The sequence below is a fragment of the Lepidochelys kempii genome, chromosome 3 (assembly GCF_965140265.1).
Source record: "Lepidochelys kempii isolate rLepKem1 chromosome 3, rLepKem1.hap2, whole genome shotgun sequence".
Lineage (NCBI taxonomy): Eukaryota > Metazoa > Chordata > Testudines > Cheloniidae > Lepidochelys > Lepidochelys kempii.
In genome coordinates this window covers 130,671,211-130,694,460 of record NC_133258.1, presented here as the reverse complement: position 1 = coordinate 130,694,460, position 23,250 = coordinate 130,671,211, and the positions used below count along the sequence as shown (strand labels likewise).

At 41.1% G+C, this 23,250-nt stretch overlaps 1 protein-coding gene across 3 annotated transcripts in view; it reads right to left on the bottom strand.

Moving 5' to 3' along the window:
• Positions 1-4,068: 4,068 nt before the first annotated feature.
• ABCB10 (ATP binding cassette subfamily B member 10) overlaps positions 4,069-23,250 on the bottom strand; it is a 36,109-nt gene continuing 16,927 nt past the window's right edge. For 2 of the 3 annotated variants that reach the window (XM_073338049.1, XM_073338048.1), the window contains 9 exons: positions 22,961-23,107; positions 21,715-21,850; positions 20,633-20,728; positions 14,652-14,861; positions 13,797-13,876; positions 11,451-11,631; positions 11,126-11,169; positions 8,306-8,340; positions 4,069-7,447 (listed from right to left, as the gene is read on the bottom strand). In XM_073338049.1, the coding sequence (XP_073194150.1) occupies positions 7,192-7,447; positions 8,306-8,340; positions 11,126-11,169; positions 11,451-11,631; positions 13,797-13,876; positions 14,652-14,861; positions 20,633-20,728; positions 21,715-21,850; positions 22,961-23,107 (1,185 nt within the window). In that variant the 3' untranslated portion in view covers positions 4,069-7,191. The remainder of the gene's footprint in view (positions 7,448-8,305; positions 8,341-11,125; positions 11,170-11,450; positions 11,632-13,796; positions 13,877-14,651; positions 14,862-20,632; positions 20,729-21,714; positions 21,851-22,960; positions 23,108-23,250) is intronic. The other variant, XM_073338050.1, reaches the window with a different exon arrangement.

The window sequence follows — 23,250 nt, the reverse complement described above, 5'->3', positions numbered from 1 at the left end:
GGTTTGCGTCAGTCATACTTTTCACAAAATCATTGCTAGCATTCTTCAAACATACCTTCAAAGAAATTAGGTTCCAAATCAGCAAGGCTATTACTGTTCTTCCCTATCTTTTCCATTATATTCATAATTCTCCCATATAAGAAATGGCTGCTATTATAATTTTTTAAAAATTTCTAATAGGATTGAAGCTACCCAGTGGGACTGAAACTGATTTGGAGAGCAGGAGAGGCTTCAGGCTGCAACTACATGGTTAGATACTTGTAACAACAGACACCAAGCAGCTGGGGAAAAACCACACGGATATAGTCAAAGCATAGTCTCCCCTGCCAACCATGGCCATAAGCTTGGAACTATGTTGTTTGGGTGATGCTGGTGAGCAGCCACCAGGGAGTAGCATGAAGGGGAAGTCAGAGGCCCCTACGTTTTAGGAGATGTAGTTGACAGGCTCCGTAGCATCAGGAAAACACACATTATGCTGAAGTAGGGAGGGTAAAAATGGACCCCGCTAACCTCACACCCCATACACAAGTAGCACCCCTCTCTCATTGCAAACGTAAGCACTTCTTCATACCCCACATGCCACAAAGGAAGTCGGAGCATCCCCATCCCTCTCACCCCATTCCATGTTCTTCCAAAACCTTCATACACTCCTGAATTACAGTAATGACTGCTACATCATTAAGCTTCCAAAACCAAGTTGCATAAATAATTCTTATGCCCCTTGCTTTGGGTGGGTCACACATTGCATCTCATATTTGGGCCTTGGTACATTGAGAGGTATGGCACCTGGCCAATTGTACAGTATAAAAATACAGGGCATTTCTTCCTGACCCTCACATGGGGATTAGCTTCTTGTTTTAAGGGTTAAGTTTAATAGTTCTCGGGCCAAATCCCCAGTTAGGGACATATGTCAATTTACACCAGTTGTGGATGTGGCCCATGGGCTTGCTTCAAGACAGACACATCCTCCTTAGCATAATTTGAAGCCAATAGAGGTCAGCTGATTTATATCAGTTGAGGATCCAAACCTTTACTTTTCCTACTTAGAGCAACAGCAGTTACTATTCATAGTCATATGCCCATTTTTTAAAAACATGACTAAGCTATTAGCCTCAATCATACCTGCAGTACTAGATTTGTTAGTTATACGTTGCTGCATAAAATTCCTTCCAGATGTTTTAAAGAAGTTGCCTTTTCATTTCAGCTGGTGTCCTCCGGTTCTTGCTTTACAGGAGGGAATAAATCAGAATGTCCAATAGGACTTCACTGTATCATTTTATTCTAATTATTATCCTGCAGTCTTTCCTTGTTATGGTAGTTCACCCCTATGTAATGGCATGGAACTCACATGTTATGGCTGTTTCATAAAAACAAAACCAAACCACAAAAATGAATGCAAACAATACTCAGAAGTGAGGGTGGGGGAACCAAAAAAAGGAACTGGAGTGCAATCCACTCCTCCCAACATCCATCAAAACAGATTTTAAAACTCTTTATAATGTCATTTAGCTCCCTATCACATAACTTATGTCACACTTTAAAAGAATATAGTACTTACAACAGGTTTGCTTAATTAAATTGTGTTTACTAATTAACAAAGCAGCTACTGTAGCAATGAAGCTTTCCCTCATTGCCTTGTCAACCCATCTTAACTGGACTCGTGCACTGCCTCCGGGGGAGAGGAGGTCATTCAAACTTTGGCACAGGAGAAAGAATGCCAACTAGTGCTAATTGTACCTATTAGCCATTTTTCACCTAGGAAATGAACTTAGACAATCATCCCATTTCACATATGGCATTGAATAAAAGACGCTGCTGACCTGATCTTGATTTAAACTAGCAACTTTGAAATTAAATTACAGTATTCTTTATTATTTGTTTCAGAGTAACAGCTGTGTTAGTCTGTATTCGCAAATATTTTTTTTATATTATATTATCATAGCCCCTAGGAGTCTGTCATAGACCAGGACCCTATTGTGCTAGGTGCTTTACAGATCAGGAAGACAGTACCCAGAGCTGCCCTCACCCATCACCAATTCCTTGAAATGTGCAGAGATGTTAATGCTCAGGTACACCTCTTCAAAAAGATCAAGCTTGTCTTGAAATTCTGGGAAAGTAATAGACCTGAATTTTTTTTTATTTTTATTTTTAAAAAGGTTACTGCAGAAAATTAGGGAATTGCCTACCTGTCTGGGAACACAATTTGTTTTAGGAGATAGAAGCAGGCAGACTTGTGATCTGCAGAGTTAGTATAACAACTTCAAGAATTGATATTATGGCAGCTGGTTCATATGAAACTAATTTATCTGAATACAAAGGTGTCTTGGGGGACAATACAGAGGCTCAAACTAATGTGCCTAACTGACAGAACAGTAATGTTTTTCTTCAAAAAATAAGAAATGCAGCTTCTTGCATCACACAGAATACAAAAGATTTACTCTAAAAGTCAAGGACAATCAACTGTTGACCTGACTCCTTTTTCCACAAATTGCAGCCTCCATTTTAAGATGCTGATAGTGTTTTCTTGACTGTTTTAACAGCTACTAAACTTTCGCAAGACAGTAGAACAACTGTTACCCTAACCCCAGCAGTGTGGAAGTGGTGTGAAGGCAGTATTGTTTAAGCGCTCTCTCAGGAATTATAATCTTTTGTATTGCACAAGAAGTAGACTGCCAATATGCAGTCTTTGAAGAGAATGAGGGAGGTTCTATGCATCAGAGGATAAAAATATAGTTTCACAGCAGCAGTCAGCTACTTGAATTAAAGAATCTTCTCTATTTCAAACATGCCAATAATTAACAGTGATAATACTTTATTTAATATTTTAAAAAAGCTAATCAAAATAATTCTTGTAAGACAGTGATTTTATTTTCAGTGTCCTAGCTCCCTCAGGAAAGCATTCATACTACCAGAAATTAGAAACACAGTGAACGGAGCAGTCACTGCTAGCCTGTCACTGGGGCAGCAAGCACTCAACACTAAATAAGATTATATTATACATTACAGAAAAGGTTTTTATTTTCTTTGGGTCAAATCCTGAGAGATGCTGAACACCTGTTGAGTGCCTACAATTCCAAATGAAGAAAGTAGTTACTCATTCTTTCTGAGAATTTGGCTTTTGAAGTTGGACAGGCTGGTCATCTTATTTAATGTGTACAGCAATCCAAGAAATGTGTCAAGTACGGAATAACTACATTGAGGGAGTAAGTAAATGGGAATTTTTTTTTTAAGTGTTATACCACTGGAAACAGAGCCATATTCCACTTTCAGAGTTTTGAACAAGATTTCCATTAAATTACATGGGAGTTCTATGCACTCTCATTCAGTACATCACCATTAGTGTTCTAAATTTCAAGTCTTCAGAAGAACTGTTTAATCAGTCTTTGAAATGATCAAAGTTCTTGTTACATCATTATGAAGCAGTATGTCTTACCAGGAGACAACAGATGCAATACATTTTTTCTTTATAAATTTTAATTCAGGATACAAAAAAATTACAAAAAACAACTGAAGAGGGCAATGCTGGAAAATGCGATCAGTTAGTATAACAAACAAGTTCAATTTATATAGGGTGCTACAGTGCACTATTCAGATACTCTAACTAAGCGTGGCCCATTTTTCTTCATAAGACCACACTGAATTAGCAGACTGGATGAAATAAAATTTTCCTTGGCAAAGCAAGTATGTCAATGGTGTCTCGGATGCACACTAACAGTTTGCTGGGTTTAGCCTATACCAGTAACCACTGAGGGTTCCCTTAGTGAACCAGAATGCAATACTGTGAGCATTTTTAAAAACACACTGGTTTTCTTAGCAGAAAGATTAAATCTCCCTACAAAGCCTCAAAGCTGAAGAATTGTATTGTTGAAGCTTGATCTAGTAGGACTGCAGTGATATAAGACAAAACTGTGCAGAACTTCACAAGCTATGCTGTATTGGCCACGTACAGTACTCCCAACACGCGTTGCAGGATCTGTGGATTGGGCACCTACCCACAATGCAAATCACAGCTCCCTGCAGCAGTTGCATGGTGGCTATGGTATATACCTTCTCTTTTCAAACTGGCTAAACTTTTCCAAAAAGCCTAAGTGACTTAGGAGCCCAAATCCCAATGACTCTTGGGGCTTATTTATAGGAACACTTAGTTCGTGGCAAACTGGGGTGTAAATCTACTCATACTAGCCTGCCACTTACATCTGGACCCTGCTGCCACACACTACAAGTTCTGCAATGCACTTGAATCTACGCCCATTTCAAAACAGTATAGATTGTAAGATTCCATGGTGCACTTTAATCTATGCTGTTTTGAAATGAGAGTAGATTAAAGCACACTATGGAACTTTTACAGTGTGGCAGCAGGGTCCACACAGACACCTAGTGCACAGTTTATGAGCTCATTCTGCACCTTACCTGGGAATGATTACTAGTAATGGTTTTTTGGAACAAGCCCATCGTTTGAAAGGGCACATAGAGAGAAATAATGGGTAGGAAGTATTGAAGTTAAAGCATTCTCTGTCAGCATTTTTAGCCTGCAGTAGTTTTTAGAACTGTTTTTAATGTTTCACACAATGGCATATAGGGTTGCCAAATTTCTAAATCGCACAAAACGAAACACTCTAGCTCTGCCCCTTCCCCAAGGCCCCACCCCCTGCTCACTATATTCCCCCTCCCTTAGTGGCTCACTGGGGCAGGGGCTTGAGAGAGAGTGAAGGCTCTAACTGGGGGTGCAGGCTCCAGGATGAGGCCAGAAATGAGGGGTTTGGGAGGGGGCTCCAGGCTGGGGCAGGGAGTTGAGGTGCAGGAGGGGATGAGGGCTCTGGCTGGGGGTGCAGACTCCAGGGTGGGACTGGGGATGAGGGATTTGGGGTGCAGGAGGGGGCTCCAGGCTGAGGGATTTGGAGTGCAGGAGGAGCCTGTGGGTTGGGGTAAAGGGTTCGGGTGCAGAAGGGGGCACAGGCTCTGGGATGAAGCATTCAGGATGTGGGAGGGGGCTCTGGGCTGGGACGGGGGTGGTGAGGGCTCCAGCTAGGGGTGCAGGCTCTGGGATGGGGAATGAGGGGTTTGGGGTGCAGGAGGGGGCTCCAGGTTTGGCGGGGGGGCTCAGGGCTGGGGCGTGGGCTTACCTCGGGCAGCTCCCAGTCAGCGGTTCAGCAGGGCTAAGGCAGGCGCCGGGCCTGTCCTGGCACTGCGCTGCACCCCGGAAGTGGCCAGCAGCAGGTCCAGCTCCTAGGCAGGGGGACCAGGAGGCTCCGCGTGCTGCTCTCGCCTGCAGGCACCGTCCCCACTGCCCCTGCTCCTGCTCCCACTGGCTGCAGTTCCCGGCCAATGGGAGTGCGGAGCTGGTGCTCAGGGTCGGGGCAGCGCACAGAGCCCCATGTCCCCCAGGCCTAGGAGCCAGACCTGCTGGCTGCTTCCGGGGCACAGCGCGGTGCCAGGACAGGTAGGGACTAGCCTGCCTTAGCCTCGCAGCACTGCTGACTGGACTTGTAACGGCTTGGTCAGCAGTGCTGACTGGAGCTGCCAGGATCCCTTTTCGACTGGGCATTCTGGTCAAAAACTGGACATCTGGCAACCTTAATTATTGGCATAACTAAGGTAGAAAGTAAAATACTTAGAGCTTTTCCTCCTAAAACAGGGACGTTTAATAGTCGATGCTGAAAAGCTCATTGTCTGGTACATTCCCTTCCTCCCCCCGCCACCTGCTCTCTCCCTCATTTACCCCACGCTGTTCCTGAAATGTATAACTGCAGGCAGCTGCAGTACACCATTCTCAAGCATACATTTTACTGAAGCCTTACCCTGTACTAGGAAATTCACCTGCTGCTTACAATTGTTTTAACAATGCAGAGGCTTATGCCAGCATAGACTGCTCTGAAGGTGAGCTGCAAAAGAATGTTTTTTTAAAATTGGCTTTGGACTTTTATTTCTTCACAATGAATAAAAAAGGTCTGCACTAGAAGTGGGGTTTTTTTGGTTTGTTTTTTTGTTTTGTTTTTAAACTTAAGTATCAAGAACATCAGATTTGGTCCTGCTTGATTTTGCTGGTGCTCTCACACTTTGTGTACTTCTCCTTAATTGAAGGGGCAAGCGTTTTGCATATTTAACAGGGCATCTTTTCACCCAAGCATTCAGGTAGTCATGGGAGTTAGGGGAGTGTTAAACACTGACTAAACATTCCCTCCCCTCTCAGTTGCTCAAATGTCAGTCTTTTATTGTGACATTGTAATTTCAGTCTTTTATTGTGACTCTGGTTTCCCCAGAGTCTTCATAGCTAAATAAGACTTGAATTTCTAACAGACAATAGAAAAAAGTTGTAAATAAAGCTTTGAGCATTATTTATATACCCTTTACGTGGGGGCAAAAAAGTGCACAAGCCCACTGTTTGTTCCTTTAAAGGTCATCTTTAGAGTGTAATGAAAGTAAAGACCAGAAGAATACAGAAATGCGGAGATGCATGCAAATTTCAGAATTTTCTAGTACAAACTAATGTTTAGCAGCAATTCTGCTCCCTTTGCCCTAGCTGTAAAACCTGAAGCTCTCAAGAGTACTACTCCCCATCCAAGCTTCCAAATAATTTAAAATAACTTCTGTTTATAAATAATTATCTACAGTTACTGCAGATGGTGATTACACCCCTCAACTTCCAGTTTTATTTTGAAAAGGAAGAGAAAAAAGCAGCATGTGAAAAAGGAGACTGAAGAGTTTTTCCTATGCCACTACTGTCACACAATTCTGAACTTCAGTCTTTTAAAGCCAAAGTACAGTGACAAGCCCAGAAAGCAAAAGGTCCCTGATATGCAAGAGATGGTGGTGGTGAAATTACCAGGTTCTGGATTTCTAATTTCCCTAAAATTAGGAACTTGCTTGAGAATAGAGTTTAATGCACTGTATAGCAATGAAGTAGAGAAAATGCCATACTGAATCAATTAAGTTACGACAAAGCAGAAGAATCTATACACTTTGAAAACAATTTCAGTGCTGTGGACATTTAAAAAGTTACAATAATTATTAAAAATCTCTGAATAAAAAGTTTAACACATCTAAGTTTCAAAATGATACTTTGTACACTTTGGAAAAAATATAACATTTACTTTACATAATGAGAAACAAAGTTATATTCTTTGTCCTCTAAGTTTCTATTCCTTATACTTCCTTTCATATATTTTTTTAAAAATTCCTTTTGTCTGGATTTTACACATTTAATGCAAAAGTTTTACTATTCTGAAGAAAAGCTTGTTTCTTCATTAGCTTCCTGAAAAGTCCATTTGGATTTGCAAGAAGTTCCTCGTGTTTTCCACATTCAGTAATTCTGCCTTGGTCAAGAACTGCAACAGAATCAGCATTCCGAATAGTAGACAGACGATGAGCAATAATTAGGACTGTCCTCCCTTCCATAAGCCGATCTAGAGCTTCTTGCACTAGATACTCATTTTCAGCATCCAAAGCACTAATTCAGAAGAAAAGAAAAAATAAGTGTCACTGTTCTCTAAAATCAAAATAGCCTGGTCTCCACTAGGCTTCTTTCTCTAAGCTCTCCCATCATTGCCTTTCCAACAGGGTAACAATGGTGGAGTTGCTAGCGGAGACAAAAGTGCTGGCAGCTGCCAGCATTTTAAGCACCGAGTCATGTAGACTCATTGTGAGCAAAATGAGTTGACTTGGTGCTTACAATACTGGCAGCTGCCTGGAGACCTCTCTGCACTAGGGGTGAAATTCTGACTCCACTGAAGTCAGTAAAGCTCCCACTAACTTCAGTGGGGCAAGGATTTCACACTAGAGCTCCTACATCTGTTACCATTAATTAAGCTGAGCCAGTGGTAGCAATGGTGAGAAATCTTTAGTGGAAAGGTCTAGTGCAGACAGTATGCATCCATCCTAAGTATGCATATTGCATATCACACACACATACACCCCTGACATTTAACACTGAATAACTTACAGAAACAAGTGGATGTAGTGTACTTATACTTATCCACTCAGGACTTGCAAACATTAATATTTTCATAAAGCAGAGATACAAAAACCTTTGAGATTGTGTACTGTTTTAGTATTCATGTAAATCACAAATATTTCATAGGAGTTAAATTTTATTTAATAAGGAATAAGGTACCATCTGTTGCACTTAATCTAGTGGCTTTCATCAGGGCATCATTAAGTATTTTTCCATTTAATTGATAGGGGAAAAAAAGTTAAACCACTTGCCCAAGGTCACACACAGACAGGAACAGAACCTACATCTCCTGACTCCAACTCTCCTGCTCTAATTATAGGATATTTGCTAGCTTCACTTTAATTTATTCCTTACCTTGTTGCTTCATCTAGAAGAAGAATTTTAGGATTCTGAAGGACAAAGTAAAATTATAATTAAAATCAAATTTATACAAGACCTGAAGGATACACATTCTATTTATGTATAAAAAAGTCACAAACAGAACTAAAACTACAAGCAAGATTATTTGCCGCATCAGAAGACTTGAATATAACATGAGACTCAGTAGGTAATAAGTCTAGACAGTGTGACAGGGTCAGGCCAGATGACTACAACAGAGTGGTTGAAGGTAGATACATTAGTTCCAGGTTAAGCAGGTCCCTTTTCCCTGGGTAAAATAACAGGGACTATTCCAGAACACTCAGGAACTTTCTAGAACTAATTAAGGCAGGCTAATTAGAACACCTGTAGTGAATTGGGAAGCTGCTAGAATTAATTAAGGCTAATCAGGACACCTGGTTTAAAAAGGTTCTCACTCCAGTTAGTGAGGTGTGTGCAAGGAGCTGAGAGTGAGAGGGTATGCTGCTGGAGGACTGAGGAGTACGAATGCTATCTGGCATCAGGAGGATGGTCCTGTGGTGAGGATACAGGTGGTGTTGGGAGGAGGCCATGGGGAAGTAGCCCAGGGAGTTGTAGCTATCACACAGGTGTTACTATAGACAGCTGTGATCCACAGGGCCCTGGGCTGGAACCCGGAATAGAGGGCAGACCTGGGTTCCCCCCAATTCCCTATTGGATACAGGAGGAGTTGACTTAGACAGTGGGTCCCACCAGAGGGAAAGGTCCCTGGCCTGTCCCCCGACCCACTAGATGGACCAGCAGAGACCGTGGGGATTGTTCTCCTTCCTTTTCCCCATGCTGGCCAGTGATGAGGTTATCTGAGTGAATAGCAGATTTGAGCCACGAAAGTGGCCAAACTGAGGGCTACTGTGAATCTCTGAGGCGAGCAAAATCTGCCAATAAGCACAGGGCCCGTGAAAGTAGAAGAGGAACTTTGTCACAACAGTAAAAGGATAGAATATAAATAAAAAATCACATCTTATTTTTTTTCACTTATTACTGTTACTTTAACACCTAAGATCACGATTATAAAGATTATAGAAAAAAACCTCATCTTTTCAGTTTGTTTATTTTGTGCATTTGGCAGCAGTTAAGGGTCAATTTCACTGTTTCCCCGACTGTGAGAGTCTTTCATGCTGGTTCACCTATCGTTTGTTTACAAGCGGTCTCCCTCCTGTTACACATGAGCATAACATTCATCTTGCACCTGGGAGACAGCAACTTCCTAGGTGGCTGGAATGCACCAGGCCACTGAGGGTATGTCTACACAGGCAATTTGGGGGGGAGTGGCTGGCCCACTTGGGTTGCAGGACTTTTTCATTGCTGCATAGGCTACCAGGCTTGGGTTGGAGCCGGAGGTCTGGGACCCTGCCACCTCACAGGGTCCTAGAGCCCAGGCTCCAGCCTGAGGCCAGAAGTCTACACAGCAATGAAACATTCCCACAGCCAGATGATGTTTTTTCTTTGCTGCGTAGACATACCACTAGAGGCCAAGAACACACACTGGAAATGTAAAGAACCATAGTATACTGTGGAATTGCCTCGGCATGTATTTCCAAGAACTATTCCAAAACCAGACTGAAGAAGCAGAAGAGATTTAGTTAAAAACACAAAAGGAACAATGCAATTTGCATTTTAACACCACATTCTTCCTTCATCTCTCTCCTGCTCTGCCAGCAGTTGACCCTCCGTCTTGTAGAGGATTGGATGCAGCTCAACTTCCTAAAGCAACGACAAGTCTTTAAGAGTATGTCTACGCTGCAATTAAAAACCCACAGCTGGCCTGTGCCTGTGTGCAGCACTTGATCTGTGGGACTGTGTAACTGCAGTGTAGATGTTCTGGCTTGGCTGGAGTCCGGGCTCTAGAACCTTGTAAGGATCCCAGAGCTCAGGCTTCAGCCCAAATAGGGACATCTACATCACAACTAGACTGCTGTGCAGCCCCAAGCCCCGGGAGCCCGAGTCAGCTGGCACGGTCCAACCATGGGTGTCTATTTGCAGTGCAGACATACCCTAAAAAACACAATTTGTGATCATCTACAATGCTAAAAACAAAGCGAACACCAAACAGACTATGTTAAGATGGAATCTATTAGTGTGCATTACTAGGGGTAATGAGGGTCCACTGGTGTTGAAATCTATGAAAAGTACTTTATAGATTCTAGGCATTAAAATAAAGGCTCCCATCCTCTGGTCGACAATCACCAGAACTTACAGGCTGACTGAAAAAGAATTATCTTCTGAAGACGGTCAACTCACCCCAAACCTCACTCTCCTTCATAAAAGGCATGGAGTTTCTATTCTTAATGACATCAATGGGTTCCCCCAAAAGACATGGGAGAGCTATTGGTTTGTATTCTACAGAAAAGTCAACAAACCAAGGTTTTTATCCAAAGTGGCCTGCAAGCTATAATTAGCAGCACCATGAATCTGGCTGGAAACCAAGTTGTGCAAGGACATTGACACAATATTCAAAGTGGAAATCATCCCTGGCTCTTGAGCAAGGCTTATTAAGTGAACCATTCTATCTTGGCCTACAGTCTTCCTTACAGAGTGGCTCTAGTCAGAGTCTAACCACAGGAAAAAGAATGCATCAGGCATAAGAGCAATTAAAGGGCGGTAAAACTTGAAATAAGTTGCCCTAACCATCTCTCTCTTCCTCTTCCAACTTCCTCATCAATATACAGAATTTTGAATATTTCAAAAGATATTCACTCCCCCAATGAAAGACTCATCCCCTCCTTTTCCTTCTTGAAATAATTAAATAAAGAATAGCTACCTGTTTTTTAAGCTTACCTTGAGCAGCGCTCGAGCAATTGCAATTCGTTGTTTCTGCCCACCTAGGAAAAAAGTTTTACTAAATTAAACTGAAAGGTAAAATAGAAGAGGTTCTGAGTGTAACTAAAGATCTAAACAGACTGTAACTAGACATGAACTGATCTCTGCTAGTTACTGAAATGGATTTTATGTTGGGGGAAGAAGGGATTAAGTGCTTAGGACAACAGTACTCCAACAAAAGCTACTGATCGATAAAGCAAGCTTGATAAAGCCTTTTTTTTTTTTTGTTCTACTGTGTCAATCTTTCTCTCTCTTTTTTTTTTTTTAAATATGTCAGGTATACCTGAAAGGAGAGTGCCTTTTTCTCCAACTGAAGTATGGAATCCTTCTGGAAAGTCTCTGATAAAATTGGCAGCATTAGCTATTTCAGCAACTTTCTGGATTTCTTCAACAGTTACCATAGAAGGGTCCTCAGCTCCATAGGCAATATTTTCAGCAATAGAACAGGAGAATAGAATTGGTTCCTGATAAATGCAAAAACATAGCTCATATGGTATATCTATAGTACAAGTTTTCTTAATAAATCTCAAGTAAAATAAGCCTTTTATAGAATCAAGTAGATGACAGAGTTTTAAGATTTATCGTACACTCTAATATTTTTGGGTTAATGAATAATGCCACAATTATTTTAACATTGAGGTCAGAGGTCAAAGGTAAGTCCATATTATAAAATTTGAAAACTTTTCAAATGACACTTTACATGACCATTGACTCCTAATATTCCAGAAGGTGTTCAAGGCTATCTGTTCATTCAGAAAACCCAAGTTTCTAGGATACCAGGTACATCATTCTTCGCTGCATCTACAATAATCTCTTCTTCTTAAGGCTATCTACGTTGTGTGTTCTGTGTACAGAAACAGCAAGAAAGTGTAAACACAGGCAGAGGAAATAGCAGGTAAGATATGATGCACAGTGAGAAGGTGTTCAGGACAAGATAAGACTGCTCTCTGTGTGAAACAGAAAGGTTTCATATTGTAACTTTTATTATTGGTAACTCAAAACTGGACAAAGTGAGATTTTTAAAATCAAGAAAAACTAAATGTTGACATGCCTACAAGGAAAAGAAATTCTTCCTACACGAAGGATATTCGGTGCTACTGTCTTGCAATACAGATGATGATTTGGAATGTGAAGTACATTTGGATTAGAAAAATAACTGGGCTGCAATACCCCAGTTAGATGGCCAGCCAGTCATATTATGAAGACTTTCTGTAAAAAGACTGTACTACTTTCAGACTGGTTTTGTGGCTTCTCTTTAAGGGACAACTGAATGTGTACTTCTGCACCTTTAGCATGGGGGACAAGAGAAAAGTAAGCGCCAACAGTGTCATATTAGCATGCCTGCATCATGGAAATAATTGTGTAAGCAAGGAAGCAAAAGGATTAGATAATAGAAAGTAAGTTTTCAAAGCAGCATGTAAGCACAGGATTGCGTAACTTTGATTAATATTAATGGGACTCATGGAGCTAAGCAGTCATGCATATCTGCAACGTTAGCCTCTGGAGGTCCTTTCTTGACTCTATTTATTCATAAGAGTCCCAAGAAAATCAAGCAACTTATGTTCTAAGTTGTGAACCATGTACTTTCCAGTCCTCTACACCAGCGTTTCTCAATGACCAGTCCATGGATCGGCGTTAGTCCCTGAGATCTCCCTAACGCAGTTTAGGAAGACAGCAAGCCGGTCCTTGGTATCAAAAAGGTTGAGAAACACTGCTCTACACAAGAGGTATTTTACCAGCAATCACTATCTTTCAGGAGCTACTTACCTAACCTACACAATCAGACACTTGCAGACCACAGAACAAGCAGTTTGGGACTAAATTGGGACTTTACCATTTTAGAATATAGTATAACATGACAGTGACCAATTAATGCTTATAAGGGCAAGAGGGAGTTTCTCCCTTTTCGTGAAAAAACAAAACAAAGGGCTTGTCCACAGGGAGACTTAAAGGTCTGTAGTGTAGACCAGTTCTATCAGTATAACTACCTGAACGACAGAGTTATTCCATCCTAACCTCTTGTGTAGACAGTGCTATGTCGGCAGGAGAGTTTCTCCCATCTACATAGCTACTGCCTCCCAGGGAGGTGGATTAACTATGCCGACGGAAGAGTTCTCTCCTGTCAGCATAGAGCAGTGGTGGGCAACCTGCGGCCCACATGCGGCCCACCAGGGTAATCTGATTGCAGGCTGCGAGACGTTTTGCTGATGTTGACCAGTTCTGGGAGCTGCAGGGGGCCGTGCCTGTGGACAGTCAACGTCAGCAAAACGTTTCGCGGCCCGCAATCAGATTACCCTGATGGGCCGCATGCAGGCCACAGGTTGCCCACCACTCGCATAGAGTGTCTTCATTAAAATGCTAGAGCTGCGCTGTTGCAGCGTTTTAAGCATAGAGTTGCCCGCAGTGTACGGCAAGTTGGGGTGTGAATCTACAATGCAGTACAAAATTTTAGTATGAGGTAGCAGGGTCCACATGACATGACAAGTTAGTGTGCTGTAGAGTCTCACCCCAGTTTACCGCACACTAAGTGTCCGTGTAAACAAGTCCTTAACTGTACAAAATTAGAAAGAGACAGTAGTAACGGATTACTGATTTTCTTCCTTCACACAGAAATTCCCCTCTTCCTTACCTGACTCACTGTTCCAATTTTAGTCCTGTACCAGAGTGGATTCAGTTGACGGATATCAATGCCATCAACGGTGATAATACCTTAATTTAAGAAACATTAAGTTACACAGGATATAAGATACTGACAAAAGGCAGAAAGCACTGGAGGAAAACACTCAGTTTTCAGGTGTTCATAAGAGATGTGCTCTCTCTCCGTCCTACAAAGGTGGTGTACTTAGCAATTATTTATCCTATCCTTTCTCAGGCACTCTACAGTGCTCATTTAAACATGCAAGGCAAAATCGTGCCTCAGTCTGCCAGGTGCGAGAAAGTAGAGATGTGGAGGGGGTGAAGGAGAAAAGTGTTCACAAAGTCTCCCCTGGTGCAGGGTCCAAGTACAGTGGTTGTCCTTACACTTCCAAGTGCACGGGCTGATGCAGGCTAATACCGTTGGCAGTGCTAGCCTCTCCCCAGTGGATGGGGAGGAAGCAGGGCCATGCCACACACACAGAGCTTTCCTTGTTTAAAATGCTGGGGCCATTCGTCCCCCCCCTCTGAGGCAATGACTGGCTCAGGTTACTCCACAGATTGCTTTTTAATATCATCACATCACTTCTGCCCCATGTCGCAGTGACCGTGCCTACACAGAACAGGACAGGGCTCTGGCAGGGCTCTACAGAACTGCTGCATCAAGCACCCAGCAACGTGAGGCATGCTCTCCCCTAAAGAGGAAAGTGTTGCTTCTGCATAGCTTTCAGGCTGGGACCTCAACTCAGAACCCTTCCATTACATCCCCACTGGTTGTTCATAGAAGTGCTTTGTTAGATGCAGAATATTAATTATTTCTAATAGCAGTTACAGTAACATATAAACATACCTGAGATGGGATCATACAGCCTCAACAGAAGAGATACAATGGTTGATTTGCCTGAGCCACTTGGGCCAACCAGTGCCATAACAGAGCCAGCTGGAATGGAAAGGCTGAAGTCTTGGAAAACTGAAATTTCTGGACGTGTTGGATATGCAAAGTGGATCTCTTTGAATTCCAAAGCACCTTTGAACATGTCTTTGTTTAATACAATTCCATCTGAATGATGAAGAATTAAAATACAGAAGAAGCTGAATGATGAAAATATATCAAAACCTCCACAATGGCAGTTCAGCCTTTCATAAAACCTGCTGGCTGCTACAGAGGCACCCAAAATTTGCCAAACCACAGATCACATTACCAATTTACCAGGTGCTTGAGAGCTGCATCTGTTATGCAAAACTTTAGCGGGTCCCCCACTATTTTTAAAATGTAACTCATGGAGACTAAACCTCCCAGCGTACAATATTGCACCTTTACCAACAAGAGTAGTTTAATCTCCATTGGCTATTCAAGGCTCAGCTTCTCAGACAATCTGTCTCTGGAACAAATCTGCTTCCAGACTGAATTCAAACAAGTCACTAATGGCCATTTTTAAAATAAAAAAGAATGGCTGATGGAATTAATTGAAGTCCAAGGCAGAACAGTATTCAACACAGACCAATCAATATAGTGTCCTTGGCAACAGCTCGGCAAAAGCTGAAATTCTTCGGTTTGTGAAATACGAGAACAAGTTATTGTGAGTGAATGGTCAAAGAAAAAATATCACTTTTTTCTTTTTTTGAAACAGCATAAAACTTGTAAATATCTAGGACTTAGAGGATCACAAGCAGTTCAGGCCCCAGTAAATCCTACAAAGTACGTATAGAGTATACCAGCTTTAAAAAAAAACAACAAAAAAAAACCCAAAAACCTGTATGTTATGTGAGTTCACTGTTTGAGGATAGGAAATCAAGAGGGAGCCTGCAATAGGTACAGTGAAAGTAATTTAGTACATTTAGGCCCTACCAAATTCACGTCCATGAAAAATGCATCACGGACCATGAAATCTAGTCTCCCTCTGTGAAATCTGTTTTTTTATGTGCCTATATTATACAAATTTCTTGGGGAAGACCAGTGTTTTTCAAGCTGGGGGTCCTGACCCAGAAGTGAGTTGCAGGGGGGTTGCAAGGTTATTTTTGGGGGGGGAGACAAAAGGGGGGAAGTTCGTGGTATTTCCACCTTTACTTCTGCACTGCCTTCAGAGCTGGGCAGCCAGAGAACGGCAGCTGCTGACCCAGCTCTGAAGGCAGCAACGCAGAAGTAGGGGTGGCAGTAGTAGACCATGACATCATTACTTATGCGCTGCTGCTGGTGGCCACTCAGCTTCCAGAGCTGGGCTCCCGGCCAGCAGCCACTGCTCTCCGGCCATCCAGCTTTGAAGGCAGTGTCGCAACCAGCAGCAGCGCAGAAGTAAGGGTAGCAGTACCACTACCCCCCTACAATAATCTTGCAACCTCCCCACAACTCCTTTTTGGGTCCCCCCTACAATTACAACACCATGAAATTTCAGATTTAAATACCTAAAAAAATGAAATTTGCCGTTTTAAAAGTCCTATGACCATGAAATTGATCAATATGGATTGTGAATTTGGTAGGGCCCTAGTCATAGGATTGCACAGTCATAGGATTTAAAAAATCATAAATTTCATTATTTCAGATATTTAAATTTCATGGTGTTGCAATTGTAGGGGTCCTGACCCAAAAAGGAATTGTGTGGAGGTTGCAAGGCTATTGTAGAGGGGGTTGTGGTACTGCTATCCTTACTTCTGCGCTGCTGCTGGTTGCGACGCTGCCTTCAAAGCTGGATGGCTGGAGAGTGGCGTCCACTGGCCGGGAGCCCAGCTCTGACAGCACAGCCACCGCCAGCAGCAGTGCAGAAGTAAGGATGGCCTGGTATACAACTGCTACCCCTACTTCTGTGCTGCTGCCTTCAGAACTGGGCCGTCGGTCAGCAGCTGCCACTCTCTGGCCAGCCAGCTCTGAAGGCAGCATTTGGAAGTAAGGATGGCAATACCACGACCCCCCTAAAATAACCTTGCAACTCACTTTTGGGTCAGGACCCCCAGTTTGAGAAACGCTGGTCTTCCCCATGAAATCTGTATAGCATAGGGTAAAAGCACATAAAAGAACAGATTTCATGGAGGGAGACCAGATTTCATGATCCGTGACACATTTTTCATGGACATGAATTTGGTAGAGCCCTATGACCGTGAAATTGACTTAAATGGACCATGAGTTTGGTAGAGCCCTAGGTACAACAGATAATCATACTATGCAAAGGATAATTTAGTGCAATCAGGGTATTAATGTATTCACTTTATTGAACTGGTAAGCAGGTAGATAGACAATAGCCACGGGTGAGTATAGCAATAAGTGATCATCTGTAGCAAGTTTAACTATATTTGTAATGCTTCTTTGTTTCACTTTTCATTCCCCTCAAATTTCCTCCTCTTTCCCAGTCTCTTATCTTCATTTAGTTCAACTGTAGTTGCTCTGTCTGTAGCTGCTGCATATGGATTCAAACTGCTTCTCCGACATTAAACCATGGAGGTACTAATATGTTGCGTGATAAATGTGTGAATTCATTAAGTGTTCATTTAAAGATGCATTTGCTCAGTAACAATTTAACAACACTAAGTTATTTACTACAATTGTTACTATATCAGTAAACTCTCTCTTTGATTCCAGTTATTCTGGAATACCTACCATAAACTGCACTGTAATGCTTCAACAGTACAGGAAGTCTATTGCAGCAAGTCCTTACTTGATATTTCCCCATATATTACTGTAAAAAATATCAAAGCTCTACACAGAATTTTATTTTTCCTCTTTGGATTCTGGAGACACATAGAAAAACAGTAACTAGGATATTGAGATATTGTCAGGAGAAAAACTGGAGTAAGTGAAGGTCAGAACCACACAAAAGAGTGAGCAGATGTTCTGTTTGAGTTTGGGCAACAAAGCTGTTTTGCTTTTACTGTATGCTTAGTTCTGAAATCACCTCCATATTTACTCCCTGAGGCAGAGACCCATATTCTTCTCTACAAATTTGTTTCATGCTGAAAGGAAATTAAAAACCTCTAGCTATCTTAATTTGGAAAAGTTACCTCCAGTTTGTAATGTGCTGAAGTCTGAGACTGCTGGAGGAGGTTACATTAGCTAACTGTTGGTTACCTGTGAGACAAACATTTTCTTCTCCAAATCTTAACCCCAGCTCATCAGATTTAATACTCATTTCCACTTCTATAAAAGAGCGTTTACATCTTCAAAAACATCATTCGGACCAATTTTCATAACACTCCTTTCAAATACATAAGAGTCATCCCCATTTTACAGATTTGGAAACAGATGCAAAGAGGTTAAATCAGGGGTTCTCAAACTGGGGTCAGGACCCCTCAGGGGGTTGTGAGGTTATGACCTGGGGGTCGTGAGCTGTCAGCCTCCACCCCAAGCCCCGTTTCACCTCCAGCATTTATAATAGTGTTAAATATTTAAAAAAGGCGACATGGTGAATTAGCATCAGAGCCAGGATTAGAACTCTCAGCTCTTCTAGCCAAAGAAGCAGAAACAGAACAATTGATACAAAACTAAAAACATACAATAAGATGAAAAACCTAACCCTTATAGCCGGAGCTCACTCAAAACACTTCTACTTGGACTGCTGCTATATTCTCCCCTCCCACTCTGATAACTGCATTTGTAATCAAGAATTTCTGATGACAATATAAATATCGAGAACAAAACTAAAGCGTTTTTCTTACGTGTCACTCGAACTCCAAGATAAAAATACTGCTTTATGATGTTTGTTATCTACATGCCTGGTGCCAAAAGTAATCCATGATTTTTGTTCAATGGGATCTAACTGATCAAGTCCAAATAACAGTTTCTGTCTTTAGGATAACCTCACTGAACTAATTAAATGCAGATTAGAATTAAGTACACATTGATCAGTGGTGTTTATCCAAAAATTCTTCAATGGGTTTAACCACTGAATGGCCCTTGCTGGCTTCACACTGGTGATAATGACTAATGAATACGTTTCAGGTGCTGCTGGCAACAAACCCTTATTAAAACATCAAGGAACAAATGTCACTCAGATTTATAGATGGATTTTGCACATCTACCTTTTTTGAGAGTTTTTTTTTTTAAATAACTATCAACTCAGATTTATAAAGAGAAAAATATAACACCTATAGAAGAAAAACAGATAGTAAACTAAACACGTGAAAACTATATTCATGTATACACTTCTGTATATCCACATCAGTAGGTTATTAAATTTGTGTAATATTTATAACACCATAGATTAATGAGCTATTCTTAATCTGATCAACGTGAACATTTGTCTGTAATAAATTAGAGATTTGCTTCATTGAGAGAGAAGCATTTGTTCCATTTTGAGACTTTCTTTACCCTTCTAGTCCCTTATCTATTCAGCAACTAAAGACAGAAATGTGTTATCTTCTTTAGCACAAATACTGAACATTAAGAAATGCAATCCTGAGCAAAACCCCCTTCTCTTCCTCCATCCTCATACTCTAAAGATGGCCCAATATGAAAGATATCATCATTAGAGTAATATGCTGATGAGTAACACGTTTTGTGTCTAAAGAATTAGAACCAGGCCAGATAATCAACTCATTAGTGCACCCTGAATGAAGAACTGTTGAATTCAAATTCTGTGTTTATAATTTCTATGAAAAAAATCTCTTTAATCAATAAAATATTGTTGCAAAGAACGTAGTTGTGATGCTGGTAGACCAGATGTCAGCTCACGCTAAGGACCCTAGGCCTCAATTGAACACTGGCAAATCCATAAGCTGGAACCAGTTTGGCTCACCTGTCATGTTAGTATTCTTAAATAGGTATTAGGTTTATGAAACTGTATTTAGACTTTATGAAATGCTTGTAAGTTGCTGCATGCAGTCATCTCATTTATATCTGTATCCCATGTTACAAGGTAATATTTAAGTGTATGCTCTGAAACTGTAAACCTCCACAGTCAGGAGAAAAACATTTCCAAGTGTGAAATACTAGTTTACCACAGGAGGTGTTATCTCCTGCCCAACCAAAGAAGGCCCATAGGTACCAGACAAATGTTGTGGAACATCAGAGGACAAAATAAAACTTTGTTGATTGCTCCCCCCCCCATACCCATGAAGAGGAGACGTGCATGGGAACTATGGGGTAAGGGAACAGAAATCCCTGACAAGAAGAAACTGCATCTCTGTGCTTCTTGGACTTGGAGAGGACAAGATTTCTAAGCATAAGCAAGGGATCCCCAGTGCTTGGCCTAGGTTAACCCTAGAGGATTTATAGAATTTGCATATTACAACAGCTTCTATTATCTTTTGGAGCCTAAGACTATAACTAATTTGTGTGTGTATGTTTACTTGCTTTAACCTTGTAAACAACTCTTTTTCATAGTTAATAAATCTTTAGTTAATTTATTATAGGATTGGCTACAAGCATTGTCTTTGGTGTAGGATCTAAAGTGCAATTGATCTGAGGTAAGTGACTGGTCCTTTAGGACTGGGAGTTACCTGAATATTATTGTGATTTTTGGTGTAAGGGACAATCTATCACAACGGCAAGGTTACCTGGGTGGCAAGACAGTTTGGAGTACCCAAGGAGACTGAGACACTCCATGTTAAGGCTGTTGTAGTGCAGAGCTCACATTAGATACTTGGTTGGTGAAATGTAAATACAGAACTCAACCAAATTGAGGTGTCTGCCCTGCTTCTTAAGTCTGCCATTAGGTTGATACTTTTGCTGAGCCGCTCCAGATAACTTGACAGTAGCCAAGGAAGATTTCCATTGAATCTAGCTTCTTTATGAGAATTTTAAAGCTGGTGTTAGTTTTAAGTAATACCAACTTGTTGTCAAATGCCTGATAACCAGTCAGAGAGACAACACTAATGCAAAATGGTAAAGAAACAGGAACCCACCATTAAATGGAAGCTCTGGCTTTCTTTCTATAAGTTCCCACAGACGTCCTCCAGCTCCTAATCCTTTCATAAGCTCAGAATAGAAAGAGCTCAAACCTAAAAACAAACAACAAGGTTATGCATCACCCAAGAACATGGAAGACATATTAGAAAAAAATAACCCAGTTTTTATCATCCATGAGCAAAATTCTCAGTATCATGGAAAACATGGAGACAGGCTGAGTAAAGGGGCCCAGTGAAAAATAAAGTGTATAAGTAGACCTCACCGCCCTCCCAGAAACACTGAGCCAACGTCTGTTTTCAAACTAACAAGGTACAATAGTGTATCAGAAGCAACAGATTCACTTTAAAAACAACGCTCCCAAGTAGTTGACAAGCTATTTGAAATACCTTATCTTCATTTTTGCCTGTGTGCAGTAGTGATGATTGTTCCCTAAAAAGGAGCAGTTAGTCTCTGGGTCAGCAGATTACAGATTCTGATCTTCACTGACAGGGGAAGAGGAGCAAAGCAGGAAAGAGAAGAGATGTCCTTTTCTGCCTTTGCATTAGAAGGCAATCCCCTACAATAGTCTTCTGCTGGCACTTAAAGATCCAGTGCAGCTTTAGACAATTATCTGTGTGGAATTACAGCTAATTCCTACATGCCTTCCTTTGTAAAATAATTTCTCTGAACATAGATCAAGACATTTTATTCCAAATAAAACCTTAATATTCGTTTAAATTATAAAACACCATCATAGGCTACACAAAGAACAACATCAAGAAAAGTTAGCATTATAAACCAGACACTGAAGAAATGCACCTTGAAAAATTTAACCATTGCATTCTCTTTGGAAAGTTTTAAATTAACTATTTGGTCTTAAGTCAAAAGCCATTAATACTGATTGACTCATACTGGAAAAATATTTATGAATCTTCTCAGAAAGACCATTCTGTACTGGTAAGCTATTGGTCAACTGAAAACAATCAAAGAATTACAAAACACTTGAAGTTTTTGTTTTGTTTTTAAAACCAATGTTTTCCCTTACTTCAAAAAAATTCTTTTATCCTATGTTTTACATTGTGTACTTCACATTCCATACCTCCAATGCTAACTCCAACCCAGAATGCATACATCAAGAAGGAAGACAGTTCACCAACAGTCATGTGGGCACTACCCATCAGTAATCCTCCTTTGTACAGAACAGAAAGGACAATCATGTTCCCAGAAAGCCCAGTCTGGGAAAGAAAAAAAACCAACAGTGAAGAAAAACTGGATCTTCCCTTATAAATTCAATTTCATCTTTGCAAATGCTCTAAGCTAAGGCTTTAAAAAAAAAAATTCCTCATAGTAAGTGGACCTTAGTGTAATCTTAAGATTCTACAGGACTAAATTTTGCTCATGTTTAGTTTCCTAACTTTGTTTCTTAGAATGAGAATAATCAGTCTTGTGATCCACTAGCTACGTAAAATGCAGCTGTGCAGGGGTTTAGAATGCAGGCGCTTGAAGATCAATCTTTCACTCTCCAGACTGGAATGGACAGCTCTGCATCATTCCCAACTGATCTCTTCCCCCACCCAGGAACAGCTATGATGGGCTCTAGAAGAAATCGTGCCCCACCTTCAACAATTATTAGATATAAAATGGCCTAACCCTGGGGAACCCCAAAATAAGGCTTCCTCCTCTCTCTCCTCCAGTAAAAAAAATAATAAAAACAACGGGCCAATTCAATCCTGGGGAACACCACCTTTTGCAAATAAAACTCATGGCACAGGGCCCATGGCAGCAGAAAGTCTATCCAGAGGGAGTTTGTTAGGACACAAGCACCTATATCTCTGCTGGGTGGCACAATGACCAGTGCTAGCCTAGGAGTTGGCCCATGGCTAGGACAACCCTGCAATGAGTTAATTCAGGGCATCACTGCACAATTCTCTCTGGCAGGACACCTATGGAGATAAGCACAATTTAGAACTCTGGTACCCTAAGCAAAACTCTGAAGGAGGGTAGGAGCATATGCATCACCTGACCTACCCAAAGGTGAATCTGCTGTGAGACAGTGGTCTCTGCTGGTGCAGGGAGGTGTAAACCAAGAATGTGAAGTAAGCCTCATGACTTTGCAAATGCAGTAGAATTTGGTATTCAGTTCCCTGCTTCAACAAATGATGTGAAGAGGAAAACTGGAAAAACTAATTCTTCTCATATCTTTATGGGAATCCATTTTATAGTAAATTGATTTGCATGTGTGCATATCTAAGACTTTGAAAGCACCCTTGTGTGTATTAAAAGAATCACAGATTTCCAGGACTTGATCATATTCTGTGGATTCTTCACTACCATAATATACTTACTGCACCAAAGAAGCCTGCCCGAGCGAATGCCTCTCTTTTAGCTAATTGCAGCACGTAATCAACTTTGCTTGTATACTTCTCCATTTCGGTCATCTCCTGCCCAAAAGCTCGAACAGTTCTTATGTTTCCAATACGTTCTTCAGCTAACTATATTAAAGCAAAACAAAACAAAACGAAAAAACAGATACTCATGGTAGGCTCACATTCTGGAATGCCTGAAAGTAAAATCAGTACAACTATCCTAGTCTCTCAATACCACTGAAAATGTTGCCCTCCCCTCACTTCTGTTT